The sequence below is a fragment of the Hyperoodon ampullatus genome (genome assembly GCF_949752795.1).
Source record: "Hyperoodon ampullatus genome assembly, chromosome: 1".
In the NCBI taxonomy this organism is placed as follows: domain Eukaryota; kingdom Metazoa; phylum Chordata; class Mammalia; order Artiodactyla; family Ziphiidae; genus Hyperoodon; species Hyperoodon ampullatus.
Window position 1 is genome coordinate 116,636,795 of NC_136914.1, and position 21,671 is coordinate 116,658,465.

A 21,671-nucleotide genomic window follows, 5' to 3' on the forward strand; every position below is an offset into this window, starting at 1 on the left:
GAACTGGATTTAACTGCAAAAATAGATAATAATGAGACCTTATATTTCCTCTTTTTTTAAAAGAAGAAACATAAGTAAGTTCACTGTAGAACGTCATCATTTAGGCAACCTTTAGAAGCTTGCAATAGAAATCATCTTTCTTGAGCGTAAGCCTGTTAAACAGTTCCTGTTACTGTACGGGTTTTTTGTTTTTTTTTTGGAGGGGAATTGTTATGAGATGTTTTTAAATCTTAGCCTGTAATTATCTTTCTCCAAATTTTGTCCATAACTCAAATCTCTGCCTCATCGTGAATCTTGTGGTAAATTCTGTCAGTAACTCCTCTGGCAATTGACTAGGTACACCTTCATGATATCTCTCCTCTTACTGACTTTAAATATGGTAAATATCTTGTCTAGCATTTATTCATTTCCTCTATTTTTAGAAGTCCATGAATATAGCACAAAACTATATACTTAACACGGTAACTTTGTAAGTGCTTGCTGATTTGACAACTGTCTAACCATTACTCAATTAATGAAAGGATCCCATTCTCTGATCATGCATCAGTAAGTTTTAATAGTGAAAAACAATTCTGTACTAGAAGCTAGAGAACATACATCCTAGTCTTAGCACAGCTACTAACTAGCTGTCAGGGCATTTGACAGCTCTATGAGAATCCCCAGCTGTGACATCACTGGTCAAACTGAAGTAATAACACACAGCCCAGTGTGTTGTTAGGAAAATTAACCTATTACTTGTAATCGGGAGTATACGTAAAAAGGCAAAGCTCTAAATAAACAAACATACTAATTAGTATAAAGTATCATATGGTATTATCACTAATACTAATAATAAATGTCATTATTCAAAGCTCAATGTAATAAGTATGACTGGCTGAATACACTCATTTCTATATTCAGTCAAATGTAAGAAAGTGTTAACAACCTTTGGGATACTTAGGCTATTAATATCATAAAAATGAAAGTGTTGCCACAGTCCTGCTAAAAAACGATATATGCTACACTGGGATTACACGGGGAGTTGTTTTGGTTTTATTTCATCTAAATTTTATAGATAAACTGTAAACTAAGTTCTCTGAAAAACAATCATTTGGAAACGCATGCAGTCATTATTTCTCAGCCTCTCTTCCACTTACGAAACCATCTTGAATCTTTGCCAAGAGGACTTACACTGCTACGTACAATTGGGACTAAAAGAAGTGAAACATCGGAGGAGGAGAGTAAACTGACTTCTTTCCATTTTCAGTTTTCACTTTCAATATCAGTTTTTTTCCTGAGTTCCTTAGAAATCAATGCCTATTGTCTGTATATGTTAACCTTGATTTAAAAATGTAACTTTCAGCCTGAAGACTGGTAACTTTTCAATTGTCTAGGCAACTAAGCCATCCTTCAATGAACCTGCCACTAATGTCATTCCCTCTCGTAAATAAAAAATGCCCAAAAACTAAAGTGTAGGGGAAAAAAATCAATCGGATCGACTCATGTCACCACGTAGCAGGATGAGTGAGAAGAAGTTATGTTTTCAGAAAGATGTATTAACAGAATCTAAAAATAATTTACAAAATTATGTACCGGACCATACTGCCAGCCAAGTTCAATTTTATTCATAACCCAGAGTTCATGGATATTCTCTGCCAGTTTTTCTCTTATCCTCTCCAGGTGGGGAGGCAACACAACCTAAAATTGAAAAAAAGAAAAAGAAAACACATCAGAAAGAAATGCAAGAAAATGCAGTGTTAATTGTCCTCATTGTGAGTTGAACCAAATAAAACAGTCTCATCAACCATTAAAATATAATCATATAACAAGGTTCCAAACCATCTAATCTAAATTTGTAAAACTAGGTATCTAAGCAATTAATAGGTAAATTTGGGGAAATTATGAATGAAAGTTAGAAAGAAAGAAAACAGAGTATTGCTGAGGATGGCCATCATTAAGAAAAAAGTCCTAATGGATTTGGTATAACCACCAGAATATGCATTATTTAAAAACAGAAATCATCCCAGAGTTCTTAAACCAAACTGGCCAGCACCCACCAGCTAGAATGAAGGCAATTCAGTGTCCAAAAGATAATCTGCTCGCTCTCTGTGTCTAGAACTATCTGATGGCAGTTACTTATGTTTTCCCTAACTCTGTTACTTTTAGTGGTTTCCAAATATAAGCCTCAGGTGAAAAAATCTGAACCTGTTCCCATTAAAAAGGGGAAGTTTAACGGCCTCTTCATAACACAAAATGGTTTTCCAGGTGACGGGTTGGCTGTGCACACCTGGCGATGCACTGGCATGTGCCCCACAAGCAGTCCCTCAACACAGAGAGCAGGCAACTGCCCACCATGCCCATGGATGCGGCAGAGTTTCCACAGGGGGCAGGCCATCCCTGTCTCCTTCTCTCCAAACAGTAGAGGTTATCCAGGGCTCAGGAAATCCTAACTGTGCTAGTGACAGCACAGAATCCCACTGTCCATTCCAGTCCATTTCCATCCTCCAATCGTGCTGACCACTCAACTCTGGTAGCACCATACACACCCTGCCATGTTCCAGCGATGGCAACACACACTGAATTTTAGCCATGAACAAAGTTTGTTTGTTTATGTGATGGCATCATATACAAAGCCAGCAGGGAGAGACAAGAAATATGGTTCAAGGAACCAAACAACGGAAGCTTCTGAGGCCTGCTATTAATTCTATTTCAGACTTCAGACATTTCTCTGATCTTCAAAAGCTAATGAACAAACTATGAATATCTAACCGGAATGAAGTTACTTCACCATTAAAATAGAGCAATACTTAATTCATTGTCAATGTCAGGATACTTTCAAGTCTATGAAAGAGAAAAGCAAGAGTAACTGCTAACATTGCTTGGGTGCTTATTTGCAAAGTATTGTGCCAATGTGTTATTTATTAACTATGTCAAACGTACTCTGAACATCCCAATGAATGTGATGAGTAATTTTCTCAAGTTCCAGAGCATACATTCGATCCCAGGCATTCTGATCATAATCCTAGAGCTCACGATCTCAATCTCTACCCAAGATAAAAGTCAGTTAATCACTTCAAAACACCAAATGTATCTAGATGGGAGAAGAAATTGAAAACTCCACCACTACCCTAGGTAAAAAAAAAACACTCTAAAATCAGTATGCATTACCTCAGGTTGTGGCCCATTAGTACATTATAAAGTCAATTTACTGGCTTGAAACCGCCCTTAAAAAACAAAACAGAATAGAGTAGGCAAATGGCTAAGTGGACATGGTAAGGGTAAGCATTAGTTTATGAAACCAATTATACACATAAATTGTATTATTGTAAAATGCATTCGTATGCAGGCAAAAGTTTGAAAGCCACTGCATATGGGAATGACTGCACTTCAAATGTTGCCATCACAGCTGACGATCTGGGTACCTGGCTGGTATCCACGGGGATCGGTGTGAAGGCGGCTTGTGTCAGGGAAACTGTGGGACCCAGGAGGTCCCGTGTATAAGTCCTTTCTTGCTTGTAATCTCGGCTGTGTTCCACTTTCAACTTTTCTTTTGGCAGAACAGCTTCATAACAAGGAGCATACCCGGGCGGAGGAAGGAACTTAAATTCTCCATGTCTCCCCCCAAGCAGAAAGCGTACCCTGAAAAGGATGCATGTCGGGGTCGGTTATATCCCTGGCATACAGAAAAGTTTCCTAATCAATAGAATAGAGGAATAAATTATGAGTACAAAATTAGCTTTGTCAGAAGCCACATTTTTTCCCTAAGTACCACCATAATGTCAGTACCTTAGAGATTAAGAGCCTCTAATTATAAAAGTAAAACCGGATTAAATTATGTTAATGGCTCAGCAAAAACTTACCACTCTCTGGAGAAATAATAAAAGCATATGCACCGTATTCCTATGTGAATGAAATACCTGTTCATAGTATTTGGTCATTTAATGTCTCAAGGTGCCCAAATAATCAACAGAGAAAGAATAGACTTGATCTAAATATCTGTATACTTAAAATTGCAGGGCTGGATGAGATCTGATAAAAAGAAAAAACAGTCACAGTCCAAGTTCCCTGTGAAATTCCTTAAAGGGGACTCAAATGATACTTCTACATACTAAATTATCACTTTAATTTCTCTTCCATCTGGTAGTAGCAAAAAAGCAAAGGGTTAGAGGAAACTACCTTGACCCAGCTGACCATACGCAGATAATTTACAAGTATAGCAGGTAGAGGGTGACATGGAAAGGAGTCATCTTGACCTGATCAACCAAAAAACATGTGGTTTCTGTAGAAGTGAGGGGGTTTGGAGTAGGGTGGCAGAATGTAATGAAAAGAAAAATTAATGAAAATAAATATGAGAAAATAAATGGTATTTTTAATGCAACATTGTTTATTTACCCTTACTAAATAAAAAAGTGAACTTAAATGGACTCGAAATATTTCAGGAACACTGGATAGAAGGATAGTCAGCAGATTGCATATCTAAATGGTTGGAATATGAACAAAGGATTCAGCCTCCTGAGATTCCCCTCTTAGGTGAATCTTATCTTCACCCTTCAAGGAAGGGGCAAAATGCCCTGTGGACAGACGCCCAGGAGTGAGAGAGAGAAGGTAAGCAAAGCAAGTGCGATGGCAGTGCAGAGTCTTCCATGAAAGAATGAGAAGTGAGGAGGCAAACAGACCAAAAAACATAGAAATACTAACTTGATTCCTGCAGAGAAACTGACAACTGGAAAGAAGAGGCCATCAATGTTGAAATTCTCAAACATGCCTTGAACAGGTTGTCCGTTAATTCGGAAGGAGATGCTTGGGGCACTTAGATCTAAACAGCAACTGATGACATCATCAGTTCTCAACAGATGCTGGTTTGGTGAGCTGACAGTACGGGCAATACAACCTATGGGGAAACACATTAAGGAGGGTAATGCATCTTTATCTCAGAGAATCATCTTCAGAACCTGAGTCAAAGATCTGAGTAGGCAGTGACAATCAACAAACGGTACTGGACTAGACTAAATCTTGAATGCGTATTAATGTTATATGTCAAATCCTTTACCAAAAAAATTGTTGTTTTTTTCAGGAGCCATGCTGTTATCTTTATTGTAAAATGGTCCTTCTGACATGCAGAAATTTTTGCATGCAGATGGATGGTATTTGATGCTGATATCATCTTACAGCTGATAATATAATGATGTCAGGGGAAAATCTCTAGCGAAAGGCTTGAGGTCAAATTGCAACTTTATCACCTACTACTTGTATGACCTTCAGCACATTACTTAAGCTCTATAAACCTTGATTTCTTGTAAACCAAATTCCATCACCTTGCAGAGTTGTTATGATGATTAAATTAATGGTTTATAAGAATAGTCTCAGACACAGCAGGTATTTATTTCAGTCCCCTTCTCAAAGATTAAATCCATTTTGTTTTATAAAATAAAAATATAAAGGGATAATGAAAGCAGAAAATGTGCTCATTTGTGCATTGTTTATTGAGAGACAATACATGTCAACTGGTTTGTTTCTGTTCTATAACTTATTTCATACAAGGTCTTGGTTGGCTTCTTAAGTAGGATACAGCAGGATACAAGTTGAGGCATGAAAATGATATTTGATAAATGTCATTTCTTGCCCTAGCCAGCCTATAACCTATGCCCATTCTTGACTGTGTCATACTCCTTGGCCGATTAGTCCCATGGGCACAATGGAAAACAAGAAGGTAAGGTCCTCCCAAACACACATGCTCACAAATGCAAACATACAAAATTTCTCAATTTGAGCAAAGACAAAAATAGATTTGATGATGCAAGCTTTGCATTCTTTATAACACCTTTTTAAAATTTCTAGCATGCCAAGATTTCTACCAACAGCATATCTGAAATGCCAGTAGTAGAGCATATCTACATTTTAAACTGTGTACTTTTTAAAAATTTTACCAATATTCAAATCTGCAAGCAATACATTCATTATCAGGTGGTCCCTCTAGAATTCCCTGGATATAATAAAGGCAGCTTGTTAAAAAAAAGTCATACAAAAGCAACAGAACTCACAGATAAAGGTCGATATCCCTGTTTGTATCAAGATCTGTAGCTGATAATGTTATTAAACATATTTACTATAATCCAAATATATTGCTCAATCTGAGGGATACTGTAATGCTAATACTAATGACCATGGTTAACTGTTTTGCAATGCCTGAAAGAAACAGGTAAGAGAGATAAGGTCACTAGTGACCAGCCTAAGTCCACAGTTTCAATGGCACTCACACTGCTGAATCCACTAGGAAGCATTTTAAGGTTGCATTTACATAAACTCAGATCAAATCCATATAAGAACTATATTCCTGTTCACTGCATTAGCCAGAAAAGACGATAGCAGTGGTCTGATTCATAGGTCCTGTAAGAGAATCCTTACCCAGCTTTCCCATACTGTTCTATGACATTCCTCCATACTTTTATACTTAAATTCTCCAAAATCACCAAGGTTTTTTCACACTTTTGGTCCTTACAAACACAGGATGTGGATGCCCCAATCCAGGGGTCCCCAACCCCAGGGCCGGCATCGGGCTGCACAGCAGGAGGTGAGCAGTGGGCGAGCGAGCGAAGCTTCATCTGCCGCTCCCCATCGCTCCCATGACCGCCTGAACCATCTCCCACCCCCAGCCCCGTCTGCGGAAAAACTGTATTCCATGAAACCGGTCCCTGGGGCCAAAAAGGATGGGGACTGCTGCCCCAATCCAATTCTCATTCACACAAGGGGAACATAGCAATGCTATGCAAAGTTTAAGTTGGGAAGAAGAAATGAAGACAGAGCTCAAAACTTTTGCTGATGAGCCAAATTCTGGTTACAAGGAATATCTCCACCCTCCAATCACAAAAAGTTAAGTGTTCTCTCTCAGAAATCACAGATAGTTGATACTTTAAATTCTACTTCAACTATTAAAAAGAAAAGGAATAGGAGAGTGAACCCAAAAAGATTATGTGAATTACAGTGGATTTAACCACATAACTCAGTCAGAAGCCCATTAGTTTACATTTATCTTTGTTGATCCTGAATCTAAAATTAGCAATAGATCCCAGGGCTTGAGAGAACATAGCTTTCAACTACAGGTATGGTAGAGTGCATATTTTCTTGCCATTTGAAAAAACAGTCAAATATTTTCTCCTGATACAAAGTTTCAGGATAAATTTCTCTTGAAATTCCACAATGTATCCTCTTTTCTGTGATACCTGCATAGAGTCACTCAATATTTTTGTTGCTCTTATCACTCTGTTTAAAAGATACTTTGCCATGAAAGGCATATTGCATACACTTTCAACTCCAGAAGCTCTGGGTTCTTCCTCTGTGTTGACAGAAAAAGCTTCAAACTAAATGCGAACATGAAAATGGTGAAGTGGCGTTATATGGCTAAAATAATGAGATGCAATTCAGCACTTTTTTTTTTTTACCAGTGTAATGTTTTGTTTCGTTTTTCCCCTAATCTCTGTGTAATGGGAAAACAAGTGAACATGCTTCATTCATTCACCTAAGGGCCCATTTTGTGTGGAGTGATACTCGAAGGTAGAGAGAGGGGATAATATCTGAAGATGATAGTTATATTATATATTATATATTATAAATGTATAATCAAACAGACATTAACCCTATTTCATCTTTGTCAGGTCTTCTGAAGGTAGGGCTCTTTGTCTTCGTTTGGTGGGTAGAAAAATTCTGTAACAAGCATTGTGACTCTCTTCTGACCAGCGCAGTACACCTGTGTTAAGGCACACCACACTACAGCCTGGGTCCCAACCAGTGCCCCACAGGTTAGATGAAATATCCAACATACAGCTTCATCTCCTCCAGGCTACTGAGCTATTGGCACCAAATAAAGGAAAAATTTAGTAAGTATTATTGTTCGATACAACTACATGGAGTGCTTTTCTTTATAAATTCCTTACCATAAACTCTTAGGTTTAATTAAATTTAATTAAAAATGTTCTTTTCATAATTTATGAGGCCTATAAAGCATTAATAAATGAATACCACTTGATTTGCCCATGAGAGGCAAAGTTCAGCTTTCTGTAATGTAAGGAACCTCTCTCTATTTTCTGTATGTTAAATGTGCTATAAAATATATCAGGTTCATTCTAAATGCAGCTTTATGAATACAAGCATATGTCTGCAGAATCCAAATGAATTCCAATATCTACATAATCAAACGGTAAACTTTTAAATAGAGCCAATCAAAATACATGTTTTAATAAATCTGAAAAAAGAGTACTATTTTTATTTTTATATATTACTCATTTTTAATATACTTTCAACCATCAAAGCTTTGCGGTGGTAGCTAGTGAAATGAACTATTCATTCATTTTTAAACCGTTCCACACTTCTGAAACAAAGCATCATTTTATTATGAGCTGACTCCTCACAATACACTTGACCAATTACCAATTCCTGACATTACATTACCCACCAGAAGATGGAACTTAGTCTATTTATTCCAATTATTTTGCAGGATTTGGTTTTGGTTCTTTTTTATATTGGAAGCTAAAGCTTCACATATACCAATTAAAACAAGTAGGAAACATTTAAGTTTTTGCACTTGATTCATGAATCAGAAAGCCACGTCTGAAGTATACCATTCAAAGGCAAAGAAGTCTTTTGGAGAGGTACTATAATTGTAAGAGTTTTCTTTTTCCCCTAGTGAAATTCTGCTTTTTACGTGACACTCTCATCATTTCAGTGTTACGTTTCTGAAATAAATGCACCTGATATGAACAGCACCAATACCAACAGCTTTTAGAAATGTCCAGTGAGGGCAAAAGATTTCCTTCAAAAACACTATGAAAGACAATGGATACTACGTACCTGACCAGAGGTGAAGGCCATCAAATCCATAGGAGAAGAGGTCATCTCCGACACCATTTCCACCCCACTCCTCGCCCCCTCCAGGGTAGGGAGAGTACCCCTCCGTTGAAGCCCAGCCCACTCGCAGGTGAGTGGCTTCGGCGGTCACAAATGGCTCGGTGTGGTCCACCATCAACTCATAGTACCATTTCTTATATTGCGCAGACCCTTCGCTGACACCCAGAAAAATATTGGGTCTCATGCTTTAAAGAGATGGGAATAGCATGTGAGAAAATCTGAATAAACCTTTCATTGTCTTAACTTACATCGTGCTATTTTGAATTAGTCCTGCTTCTCAAAGACATATATTACATATTAAATATGTTTCCTTAAGTACAACAAATTATTGAAGCAATCACTGAAGTCTGCAGTGACAGCCAACCTTACAGTTAACATTCAGAGACTGATGTGTGCTTCTGGGATAACTTAGCAATGTCACTCAAGGGTCTATTATTTTTTCTTAATTGCTCTTCAGCATATTTTATATCATTAATCATATTTAAGGGGAGGCACTCAGGATAGCACAGCGGGCCCTCGGACCTAATGGAGTTACTATTAATCCAGGACATAGAGACATTTTCCTAAGCTAAGCTTTGTGTCATACAGAGTTTGAGGCTGAAGCAAGTCATAGTCTTAGTGAAGGAACCAAGGTGATCAGTCATCTTTGTTGTTCTCTATGCTTTGCTGTGAAAAGAATAATTTCTAGTTAGTTGTATTTAATTGCATTTTACGGAAGAACTTTTACCCTAAGTTAATACTAGGGATTAGTGAAAGTCTCAGAAAATACTGCTCATTAACGACAGGTCTATTATATAAAGAACCACAAAGGGGGCTTCCCTGGTGGCACTGTGGTTGAGAGTCCGCCTGTGGATGCACGGGACATGGGTTCGTGCCCGAGTCCAGGCGGATCCCACGTGCCACGGAGCAGCTGGGCCCATGAGCCATGGCCGCTGGGCCTGCGCGTCCAGGGCCTGTGCTCCCCAATGGGAGAGGCCACAGCAGTGAGAGGCCTGCGTACCGCAAAAAAAAAAAAAAAAAAAAAAATGCTGTTTTATTGCTTATTTGTAGAATTTATTATACTTTGGACATTTGAATTCAGTGTCTTTATTATACATAGTAGGCACTTCACCATTGGTATTGAAGGATATAGTGTTTTTAGTTATGTTCTAAGAAGATGTAAAACATAATTATATATAATTATATCCCTGTATCATTGTCAGCCTGCTCCTGAGGATGACAACGACAATTCGGCTATATATGAACGTGAATGAGAGCTCTTATACATTTTTTTGTAATAAATGTGTATTTTGCTTGGGTCATCTATTGTTGTTATCTCATCTGATGGGTAGAAAAAATTCCTACACTATTCCCTGGGGAAATATGTAAAAGATTCTCATCAAAGAAACAGACCATACGATGTTTTAGCGACAAAGCTAGAACGTGCATTTTTTGTTATGCCACCAATCTGGCGACGCGGGCTCGCTGAACCTACCTGCTGACGTGGTTCACAAGGCGTGTCTGCAGTAACAGGTCTCTTCCTGGCAGAAGATTGTCACAGATGAGATGCTGGTTAGAACGGACTGCTACCCCATGGCAAACACAGAGGGAGCATAAGACGTCCAGAACCTGAAAAGAGAAGCCACCTTCAGACTCTCATTCCCTTCTCAGGTTCAAGTGTCAGCAGCAATTTCCACAAACACACTTCCTCCAGTTACCTCTGACCCAGTCACTTTAAACATTACAGCTATGTGTCCACTTATTTTCCAACTTTCCTTCATACACCAATTGAGAACTGCTCCATCCTCCCATTGAGGCTATGCATAAGCACTAAGCAATATTACCTGATTGGAATTAAAAGGTGAAAAACACTCACAAAAAAATTTGACACACCTTTTAAAAATTATCTTTTTAAAAAAAATAGTTTTAAAATTATTCCAGAATTTATTTCTGGCAATAAAATGGTTCACTTACCTTGTGATTTCTTCCATGCTTGTCTAAAAGTGAGATAATGGATTTAATATGGCCTTCTTTAATAATATTTAGAGCTTCTGGACTTTCTACTAACACACAGTGTAAAGCTTCAAGAATACCTAAAGAGAAAACAAAGAAAGGGGGGAAATATGATTAACCAATCTACAATGATCAGTGGCTTTCCTCTTCTCTATGTGTTTATTCAGGTGTTGACTGAACATAATATAATTATTATGTGCTCAATGCATTTGGGCATAATGCATAATATCACAGGGCACCTGTGATAGGGGACAGGTGGTGTTTGGAACACAGGACTGATAACCAAAGGTGATGTCAAGTGAGGACAAGGCAAAGATACAGTGTTCAGCTGAGTAAGCAGGTAATTCTGCCTACAGAGAAATGAAAGAAAGCAACATTTAAGTGGGGCCACAGAGAACTCATTCATGGCCATTTTCCAGACAGGAAAAGATGGCGGTAAAGTGTTGAATGAAGTCTTGAATGGGGGGCATACCTCATGAGCCTGGGGTACAAAGCCAATAGGGGATGGGACAGGTAGGTTAGGGCCAGCTTACGAAGCTTCTGGACACTGAAAGCATAACCCTGCAATAATGCATCCTAACCCATGGAGATCATTACATTCTCCTGGAGGTTTATAGCAGAAAATGTTTCTTGGTTTGCAGAACAAGAGAAATATACAAGTTAACACAAAACTAAATAGAAATATACAATATACAAAACCTGAAAAAGAAGGGTAATGTTTTTAGGTATTAGCTATCAGAGAAGATAAAATGGAATACATCTTCTCTTAAAGTCTAAAACAGAAATTAGAAAATAAGTCTCATTATCAGAATCTTTAGGGTGAACTTGAAAAGCTAAATGGGTACACATATATTTATTTTTTCAGAGCAAGTCTGCCTTGTCAACGATGAGAATGTAGTTCATTTGTAGCAATTAGACATAACACTTAGAAAGTGTGATCTCTGTCTGAGAGCTACTGTCTGACAACTCTGAGAGTATTGAGAAGGGTCCCAGAAGAACCTTGTAGAAAGGTTTATTCATTTCAGATGGAGATCACTTTCTTGGAAAAGAAATGTAAAGCGCTCAGGTTTACAAATGGTAGAGTATAGAGTAATTCACTATTACTGTCACAATTGACACTTGATCCAAACCAAGACAAGGGCTGTTAATACTAATTTCTTCACCAATGACTTAATTTTTTGAAATATAAATGCACACTCAATGAAAAAATACCCTAAAAGGTAAGTTAATTTTTGGTGTGGTTCAAAATCTGTTGCTGTATTCCAACAATATGTGCCTGTTAAAAATCAAAGAGAGCAGAAAATAATAATACAACAGGCTGCTTTTATATAAGGGTATGGAAACTATTTCTGCTATTATTAAAAAGGTAAGCAATAAAATAAACTCCATCATTCTAAGCTAAAAGAAACTAAAATAACAGAAAGGGAACAGCATTTTTTTTTTTTTTTTTTTTTTTTGGCTGTACCGTGCGGCATGTGGGAATCTTAGTTCCCTGACCAGGAGTGGAACCCACGCTTCCTGCAGTGGAAGCGCAGTGTCTTAACCACTGGACCGCCAGGGAAGTCCTGGGAAAAGCATTTTTAATAGATTAGTCATATGTTATCCTTATGTTTTTTGTTTTCTCCCTATTATTACTATAGAGCACGTGGCTGCCTATGTTTATAAATAAAGTTGTATTGTGTTTACATACACGTTTGTTCACATATCTTCTTGGAACTAGAAGTATGACTCTGTGGCAGTGCATCCTAACTAATAGAGATCATTTCACTTTCCTGGAGGTTTATAGTAGAAAATGTTTCTTAGTCTCCAAAACAAGAGAAATATACAAATGGTGCTCTCGCATTAAAAAGGCAGAGCTGAGCAATGCAACAACAAAGTCCTATAGTCCCACAACCTAAAATATTTACTATCTGGCCTTTTACAGAAAGAGTCTGCCAATCTCTGCTATAAAACATAATCATTAAGAAAAAAACAAGTAGAAGATCAAGAAAAATAAATCCTTCGTGTAAATAAACATTCACGAAAGCCCACAGCATTCATAAACCTAAATATATCAGAAAAGATTAAAGACTAGATTTTTGAAAAGAACAGCACGTATCACAAAATGCAAGAATGGCAATGTGAAAATAAATCTGATTTTTCTCATATTCAGCCTATTCTAATGGAAGGGTTTCAGAGTTTTGGGTTTAACATTAATTTTTTTTTTCAGTGGGACCAGGTCAGAGCCAACAAATAAACACCTAGATGAAAAGAACTACTGCCTCTAATGCCGACAATAAAATGTCAGAGAAAACTATTTTTAATTTTAACTGTTGGAATAAACTGCAAATAAACTGCTTTTGCTTTTAATAGCAAGAAATTCCTAAAGGAAAACAATTGGAAACACCAAAAGAGACATTTTCAAAAATAAAAACTAGCTAGACTGCTTTATGTATATATTTAAATCATACTGATATATGCCTCAAACACTTAGGTAAAAAAAATGAGACAGAGATACAGTGCTTAATATTAAGTGCCAATAGTTGACTAAAGATCATTTGACATTTAAAATTTAAATTCACTGAGTGAGACCCAGGAATGGCAACAGTACAGAACACTTATGGTCAGATTCTCAAAGAAAAATTGTAACACTTAGTAAGTAGATCATAACAGGATTACCGGAATGAAAGAATTATGAACATGTTATAAAGTGTAAAATAAAAAATAAAAACCCACCCAAACTAGTAAGACAAAACGTTTTGATAAGTTTAATAAACTTATAGAAATGATTCATGAAATTTTAATAATAACACAGAAATGCATAATGTATAATGTAAACTTTTAAGAGTAAATACAAAATTGGATATATATTAGGACTGCAACTATGTAAAGTATACTTATTTACATAGTTGCAGTCCTAATAAAAACACCAGAAGTTATTACATCAGGATGTCAGTGCTAGTTATTGCTTGGCTATGAGGGAGACCCTTGAACAACATGGGTTTGAACTGCACAAGTCCACTTACACACGGATTTTTTTTTTCCACTAAATACATACCAGAGTGCTACATGATCCACAGTTGTTCAATTCGTGGATGTGGAACTGTGGATACAGAGCCAACTGTAAAGATACATATGGATTTTCAACAGCCCAGAGAGTCGGTGCCCCCAACCCCTGTGTTGTTCAAGGGTCAACTGTACTTCTATCACAATACTACATACACTCTATGATATAAGCACACCTAACTCTTAAAGTAAGAAACATTTCTAGGTCCTGGTTCAAGGTAGTGACATTGGAGGATTCTAAACTCAACTCCTCCCAAGAATACACCAAATCTACATTTATATATGGAACAACTTCCTCTGAAAGAAACTCAAAACTTTACTGAGTGAATCCTATACATCAGGCAAACACAACAAAAAAACCCGCATTGAATCAGGTAGGAGAGGCTGAGACACAATCTTGCTATAAACCCCACTCCCAAGCAGCAACCCACAATCGGCAAGTAACTCACAACCCCGAGCTTCTCCCTGAGTAGCAAAGGGCTTGGAACCCCATATCTGGCACCCCTACTTTAAGACCTGCACCTGAGAGCAAGTGCCCCAAACATCTAGCTTTGAAAGCCAATGGGGCTTGCGTCCACGAGACCCATGAGGCTATAGCAAATTGAGAAAAAGTCCCTAAAGGGACAGCAGGAACTCACCTACCCCAGGGCCCAGCACAGAGGCAGCCAAAAATACCCAGTCTTTCTGTAAAAGGCTTATTTGCTTACCTTAAAGCTTTGGCCTGAGGGGCAGGCATCTAATTTAACACAAATCTGGGACCAACTGAAATTCTCTCCAGAGATGGAGGTTGGCGGGCACCACCTTTGTGCTCCCCAACTGACTTGCTTCAGCTCGTGGGTATTTCCTGGAGGGAGCTTCTGTGCATGACTGGTGCCCCAGTTTTACACCTAGTGCCCTGATGCACAGGGACGCCCCTTCATCACCTGGCTGTGATGGCCATCAGGGCCTGTGCTCGTGTGTTCCATGAAAGCATAACACCCTGCCCAGGGCACAGAACAGACAGAGCCAACTGAAACCCACCCCAATTTTCTGTAAAAAGGCCTATTTGCTGTCTTGGAGCTTTGGCTGGAGGGGAAGGTTTCTGGTCTGGCACACATCTCGAGACCCCAGATCATCGGTGTCTGAGAAAGGAGCTTGTGTACATGTCTGACGCACCTGCTCTTATGGCTGTGAACCAAAGGACACATCCCTTGATGTGTTCAGCTTGGCTCTGGTGCCAGTGGGGCTTATGTTCAAGGCTTCAGTGGGACAGTAGCAAAGAAAGAAACAGTTCTTACCTAGCTATCACCCCAGGATTTGACACTGAGAGAGCAGACAGAAATGCCCATCTCCCAGTCTTCCCCTGAATGAGGTATATTTGCATATTTTAAAGGCTGCTGCCTGAGGGTCTGGCTTTCAATCAGCCTGAATCTAGGTTCCGAGATCCTCCTCTTTGAGATGCTGACAGGTCTTGGCATACTCTCTAAAAATAAAGAAACCAAGCCATCTATATGCTGCCTACAAGAGACTCACTTCAGATGTAAGGACACACACAGACTGAAAGAGAACAGATGGAAAAAGAAATTTCAGACAAACGGAAACCAAAGAAAGCTGGGATAGCTATACCTATATCAGACAAAATACACTTTAAGACAAAGACTGTAATTAGAGACAAAGAAGGTCATTATATAATGATAAAGGGGTCAATCCAACTATAATGTTTGTACATATTTATGCACCCAACATAGAAGCAACTGAATATATAAAGCAAATATAAAAAGACCTAAAGGGAGAAACAGATAGTAGTACAATAATAGCAGGAGACTTTAATGGCCCAATTTCATCAACGGATAGATCATCCAGACAGAAAAGCAATAAGGAAAATTGCCCTTAAATGACGCACTAGACCAGATGAACTGAACTAACATATACAGAACATTCCAACAAAAAGAAACAGAAAACACATTCTTCTCAAGCACATGTGGAGCATTCTCCAGGATAGATAATATGCTGGGCCACAAAACAAGTCTTAATAAGTTTAAGAAGATTAAAATCATATCAAGCATCATTTCTGAGCACAATGGTATGAAACTAGAAATTAGTTACAAGAAGAAAACTGGGATATTCATAAATATGTGGAGATCAAACAACAGGTTACTCAACAACCAGTGGGTCAAAGAGGAAATCAAAAGAAAAAGCAAAAAACAGAGCAGCAAATGAAAATGGAAATACAACATACCAAAACTTATGGGACACAGCAAAGGCAGTTCTAAGAGGGAATTTCACAGTGATAAATGCCTATAATGAGAAAAATCTCAAATAAACCGCTTAACTTTACACTTCAACAAACTAGAAAAAGAAGAAACAAAGCCCAAGTCAGCACAAGGAAGAAAATAACAAAGATCAAAGTGGAAATCAATGAAATAGAGACTAAAAGACAACAGAGAAGGTCAATTTAACTAAAAGCTGGCTTTTGGAAAAGAGGAACAAAACAGACAAACCTTTAGCTAGACTCACCAAGAGAAAAAGAGAAGGGACTCAAATAAATAAAATCAGAAATGAAAGAGGAGATGTTACAACTGATACCACAGAAACAAATTGAGAAATATGTTAAAAAAATGAATTCATAGAAACATAAAATACACCAAAACTGAATTATGAAGAAACAGAAATTGTGAGTAGACTGATTAATAGTAATAAGATTGAATTAGTAACCAAAAAACCTCCCAGCAAACACAAGTCCAGGACCAGCTGGTTTCACTGATGAATTCTACCTAACATTTAAAGAAGGATTAATATAATCCTTTTCAATCTCTTCCAAAAAACAGAAGAGAAGGGAACATTTCTGAACTCATTTTATAAGGCCAGCATTACTGTGATACCGAAAACAGACAAGGACACCACAAGAAAAGAAAATTGCAGGTCAATATCCCTGATGAACACAGATGTAAAAATCCTCAACAAAATATAACCGAAACAAATTCAACAATACATTAAAAGCATGTCAGTCCCTTTTCTAGATGGTTTAACCTTCCTTTATTGCCTCAATTCCCACCACTTCCTCCTACAAAGAATGATTAATACATACTTTTATTTAAATATTAATCATAAATATTTATTAAGTACCTACCAGGCACTGTTCCAAACAACGGGGATGAGCAGTAAACAAGGCCTGCAAAGCCCTGGTGGAGCTTGTAGGATCTTTCTCACCTTCAACCCTTCACACATATTGATCTCAGATTTAAACACACTTTCCTTTTCTGAGACTGCAAAATCTGAACCATCTTGCAAAGGCAAAAAGTCACCTCACATGGTGAGTCTTTACTAACGTCTGGGGATGAATTATTCCTTCTTTGCAGTATTGATCACATTTTATTAAAATTATTTACTTTCATTTCTATCTCCCATGAGACAATGAGCCCTTAAGGGCAGGGACTGGTTTAACTGTGCCTAATGCAAAATTGAGGGGCAAGGCATTATATGTATAATACAAGCAACATTCAGCTATTTGCCTTAAAACTTTTATGGCTGTAACTTTCTGAATCATTTATATTCTCATGAGCAAGAAAAATCTCTGAGGATATAACAAAATGGCTGGAAAGAACTTGATGGTAATGGGAGCATCCAAGGGCTGGGATGGTAGAGAATGTTCCTCACCTTGTTTTCTGTAATCAAAGTACAATGGCCCAGTTTGCTTTTTTTTTTTTTTTTTTTTTGTGCAGTACACGGGCTTCTCACTACTGTGGCCTCTCCCGTTGTGGAGCACAGGCTCCGGACGCTTAGGCTCAGCAGCCATGGCTCACGGGCCCAGCCGCTCCACGGCATGTGGGATCTTCCCGGACCGGGGCACGAACCCGTGTCCCCCGCATCGGCAGGCAGACTCTCAACCACTGCGCCACCAGGGAAGCCCTCCCCAGTTTGCTTTTTATCGATAGACTTACACGTTTGTTACCCGGCTTCCAAAACTGGGGAAGCTCTCCATCTGGGATCAAAGTTGACTGGGCTATTTTCTATTCACGGGTCATGCCCAGGGCTGTCCACGGTTGGACAAAATTTGTCAAGGGTCTGTATGGAAAAACTGGAAACAAGCCACAGAGCAGAAGTGCTGTATTTGGTCTGACTTTACCTACCAGGAGGAATCTAGTCTGGGGATTTCACCTCATACCAAGTAGGCACAAGCTCCCTGGTGAACCTTGTCCACTTGAGAGAAGGAGTGAATAGAATCAGACTTGGAGCCACTCCAGCATAGAAGGCCAAGGAGAAGCTAGAGCCAAGCCATGGTACTTGTGCTCCCAGTTTCGTCACAGGACAACAAGGAGAACCAACTGACCTGGAAAGCACAACGTCAATCCCCCCCAGGAAATTATTTTCTCACCTATGGTCACAAGAGTCTTGCAAAATAAAACAAAATTAAAATAATCCCAGAACACCGAGGTAGATGTAGGTTTAGATGGAACCTAGTTCTCAATGCATTAGGGGTAACATGGGTGTGATTCAGATTTGAGAGAAAGGAATTATCACTTACATCTCTACTGCAAGCAACTCCAGAAGGAGTCCATGGCCTCAGGTGAAGATTTCAACATAGAAACCCCTTGGGCTAAGCTAGTGGTGAGCAAACAGGAAGGCCTGGGTGCTAACTGGTATGAATCACACTGCTCCCTAGTTAAGGAAACACTGGGGACAGGGCACATGCAAAACACACAGAAGGGTGGTATCCACTGCAGGATCAGTGACAGCTATAATTAGAGAAGCCATGAATTCCAAATTATTCCAACCACAGCCTGGTTTTTTCTTTTCTCTCTTTCTAGGAGTTAAGATTTTTTGCAACGTTTTGGTCAGACCTTATTATTAGTGTCCTCAGGGCTCACTGAAGGCAAAAGGAAATAAGGAAATTTCTATTTTTGCCCTGGGTAATGAAATTTAAACAAAGCGACACAACAAGTAAAAAGACTGGGGGCAAGACACTGGGAAATGACAGAAAAAAAACATGAAAACGCACAAACGTGAAACAAGCAGACCAAAGCTATCTATAGAGGTTATGGGAGACTGTTTCCAGAATCAGTAACAAGATATGCAGTAGACTGTCATGCTTTTAACAGAGGGACTGGTCTACTCAATATTTACAAGGCTTAATGAGGAAATATAATAATAAGATACCGTTATTATTCTGCTGTTTTATGTACTGGTTACAAACACAGTCTAAAGCCAACGTGCCCAGATTTTAGTCCTGGCAGATTTTAGGCACATTACTTAACCTCTCTATGCTCCAGTGTCCTCGTCTCTAAAATGGGGACAATAATGGTGCCCACCCTGGGGGTCTGTTGTGAGAATATGTGGAAAGCATTTAGAACAGGGCCTGGATCTGAGCAGTGCTATATGATCACCTGCTATTATTTTATGGCTGTAACAAAATAACATAAAAGACAAATAAAGTGAAATAAAAAGGATCAACAGGGAAACATTATAAATATGCTTCTTTTTAAACAGAGGCTAAAAATTAAAAAAATAGGAAAAGGTAGGGAAATGCCAAATGGACAACACTGATTAGAAGAAAAATTCAGGGAAAATATTTATTGATCAGCAGGAAGAAATAAAATAAAGGTTAGTTATTAAAATAAAATTAGTTAAGGTAGTATATCTGGGACTGCGGTAAGAGAGCAAGAAGGGCAAGTAGACTCAATGGCAGAAAATTTTTCTTTCTTGAGACAGCAGGACTGTTGGGCCAAAAATACAGTGAAAGATTAACCAAGTAGCCTTACAACCTTACGAATGCTAAAATAAGACATAAAGCATTCCTGGTGGACAGGAAGCCCTTCTCATGATATTATTACCATTATGAGAAAAGAAAAATATGCAAATAATCACTGGTTAGAGAGAGCAGAAGACAAGTCCAGCTAACGCCATGTTGACTAAACGTCCGAGGAGTCTGGGAGGTTTTTGGGGTACACACCAAATGTGAAGCCATGAAAGAAAGAATATGACAGGTGTAAAGGGATGCATTTGTACCTGGGCCTGTGCATCTGAGAGGGTTCTGTAGAGACATCTGTTGTTTTGTTCCACTAATTTAAACTAAACTGCCAATGAGTCACAACTCCCATATCCCATCCAAGCCATCCTTCTTTCATGGGTGGGCACGAACATGGAACTAGAAATGGCAGAAACTTCTAGTTTGAACTGGTTGGGAGCTCAGTTGGCCCTCACCCAGAACAAACAGCAGGAGTTGAATAATGAATCAGTATTTAGCATAATTACAACACATCTTTTTTAACATTTACAGTGAATTCTGCAGGTTACAGATTGAAGCGCTGAGAAAGGAATAACTTGTTATTATACCATTTTATGGGTATAAATTTGAATTCAAGGAACCATTTCAGTTTCAGTATGAGATGAACGGCTAAATTTATTTTTTTCACTTTTTAAAACAAACAGAGAGGGAGAAAAGAAACAAAAAAAGTAATACAAATTTTGCTTTCTTTCCGTAACAGAGGGCTAACTTGTGAAATAAAGAGAAGTCACCCTAAATAGGGTTTCTGTATCTCACTCAAATAGAGAAAAAAAAATGAATTAAATTGACATCAATATTAAAATATATAAAGGCTTAAAAATAATGATCTTAAGAGATATGGTCACAAGCCAAATCGGGAAAACACATAATGGCATATACTTACAATTTATAATAATGGTTTTGAGGCTAGAGAAGAAAATGGTCTCATTAAATCCTGAGCTAACATAAAGCTGAGAGGGAGAGAGAAGTGACAGGAATGAGATTAAAATATAACAGAAGTTGACAAAAATAGGAAAATGAGAGGAAAATTAATAAAAATGGAAGTTAGTCCAGGTAAAGGTATTGTTGCACTGTTATTCATATACAGAAAGGTAGAATATTAGGAATGCTTCAGCAAGAAAAACAAAAAAGTTGGACCTAGGGCATTTTCTTGGAAGATAAGATGAACATGAGTCAAAAGTTTCCCATGGTAAATAAGCTGAAATAAAACACATAAAATCAGTAATGTAATTATAATGTACCATCCTGCCTTAGTTAGGCCTCTGATGGTTTGCTGCCTTCAGTTTAGGGAGCAATGATTTATAAAAGATAGACAAACTAGAGAAGTTAAAGGACAGCTAAAAGAAGAAAAGAAAATGTCAATTAAAGGCAGTTTATGATACAGCAGAGTTAAATAATAATGTTAGAAATTTTATGCTATATAAATATGTTTGTATAAATTGTCATGTCTCAAGGCCTATGAAGTGCTGAGTGCCAGACAAGACATCATCAATACTTTAAGACAGTCTTATCTTGCTATTTATTTTTTTTCATTTATTTGTTCATTTATCACTGAGTACATAAAATGGGCCATTCTCAGTGTTAGGTCCTGGGTATGAGTAAAGTGCAGAGCAAAAATTGATACAAGCCCTGCTCTTGTCAAGTTTACAGACCATGCAAGTTCAGTTCTAACTCCATTACTTTCTTTGATCTTAAAAAAATTACCTCTGAGCTTCTTATCCTCAGATTCTTCATTTATAAAATGGAAATTATAATGGAACATACCTTATAGGGTTACTGGGGGAATCCAGTGAAATAATACATATGACATTCTCAGCACAGTGCCCTAAATTAAGATTTCCTTGGCCACACCATACAGTCATTAAAATGTATACAAATCCAACAACTGTGTCTCTCTGTGAAATATTAGTATCTATAGAAATTCTGGCAGATGTAATTAACTGCTCTAATGCCTTTTAAATAAATATTTAGAAGATCTACACATTTTGCC

General features: G+C 38.0%; 1 protein-coding gene across 2 annotated transcripts in view; it reads right to left on the reverse strand.

Moving 5' to 3' along the window:
• Window positions 1–21,671, reverse strand: part of RYR2 (ryanodine receptor 2) — a gene marked incomplete at both ends in the record, with an annotated part of 724,637 nt that overhangs the window by 316,143 nt on the left and 386,823 nt on the right. For both annotated transcript variants that reach the window (XM_079725493.1, XM_079725494.1), the window contains 6 exons: window positions 1,573–1,677; window positions 3,402–3,618; window positions 4,678–4,870; window positions 8,824–9,065; window positions 10,355–10,488; window positions 10,834–10,952. In XM_079725493.1, the coding sequence (XP_079581619.1) occupies window positions 1,573–1,677; window positions 3,402–3,618; window positions 4,678–4,870; window positions 8,824–9,065; window positions 10,355–10,488; window positions 10,834–10,952 (1,010 nt within the window). The remainder of the gene's footprint in view (window positions 1–1,572; window positions 1,678–3,401; window positions 3,619–4,677; window positions 4,871–8,823; window positions 9,066–10,354; window positions 10,489–10,833; window positions 10,953–21,671) is intronic.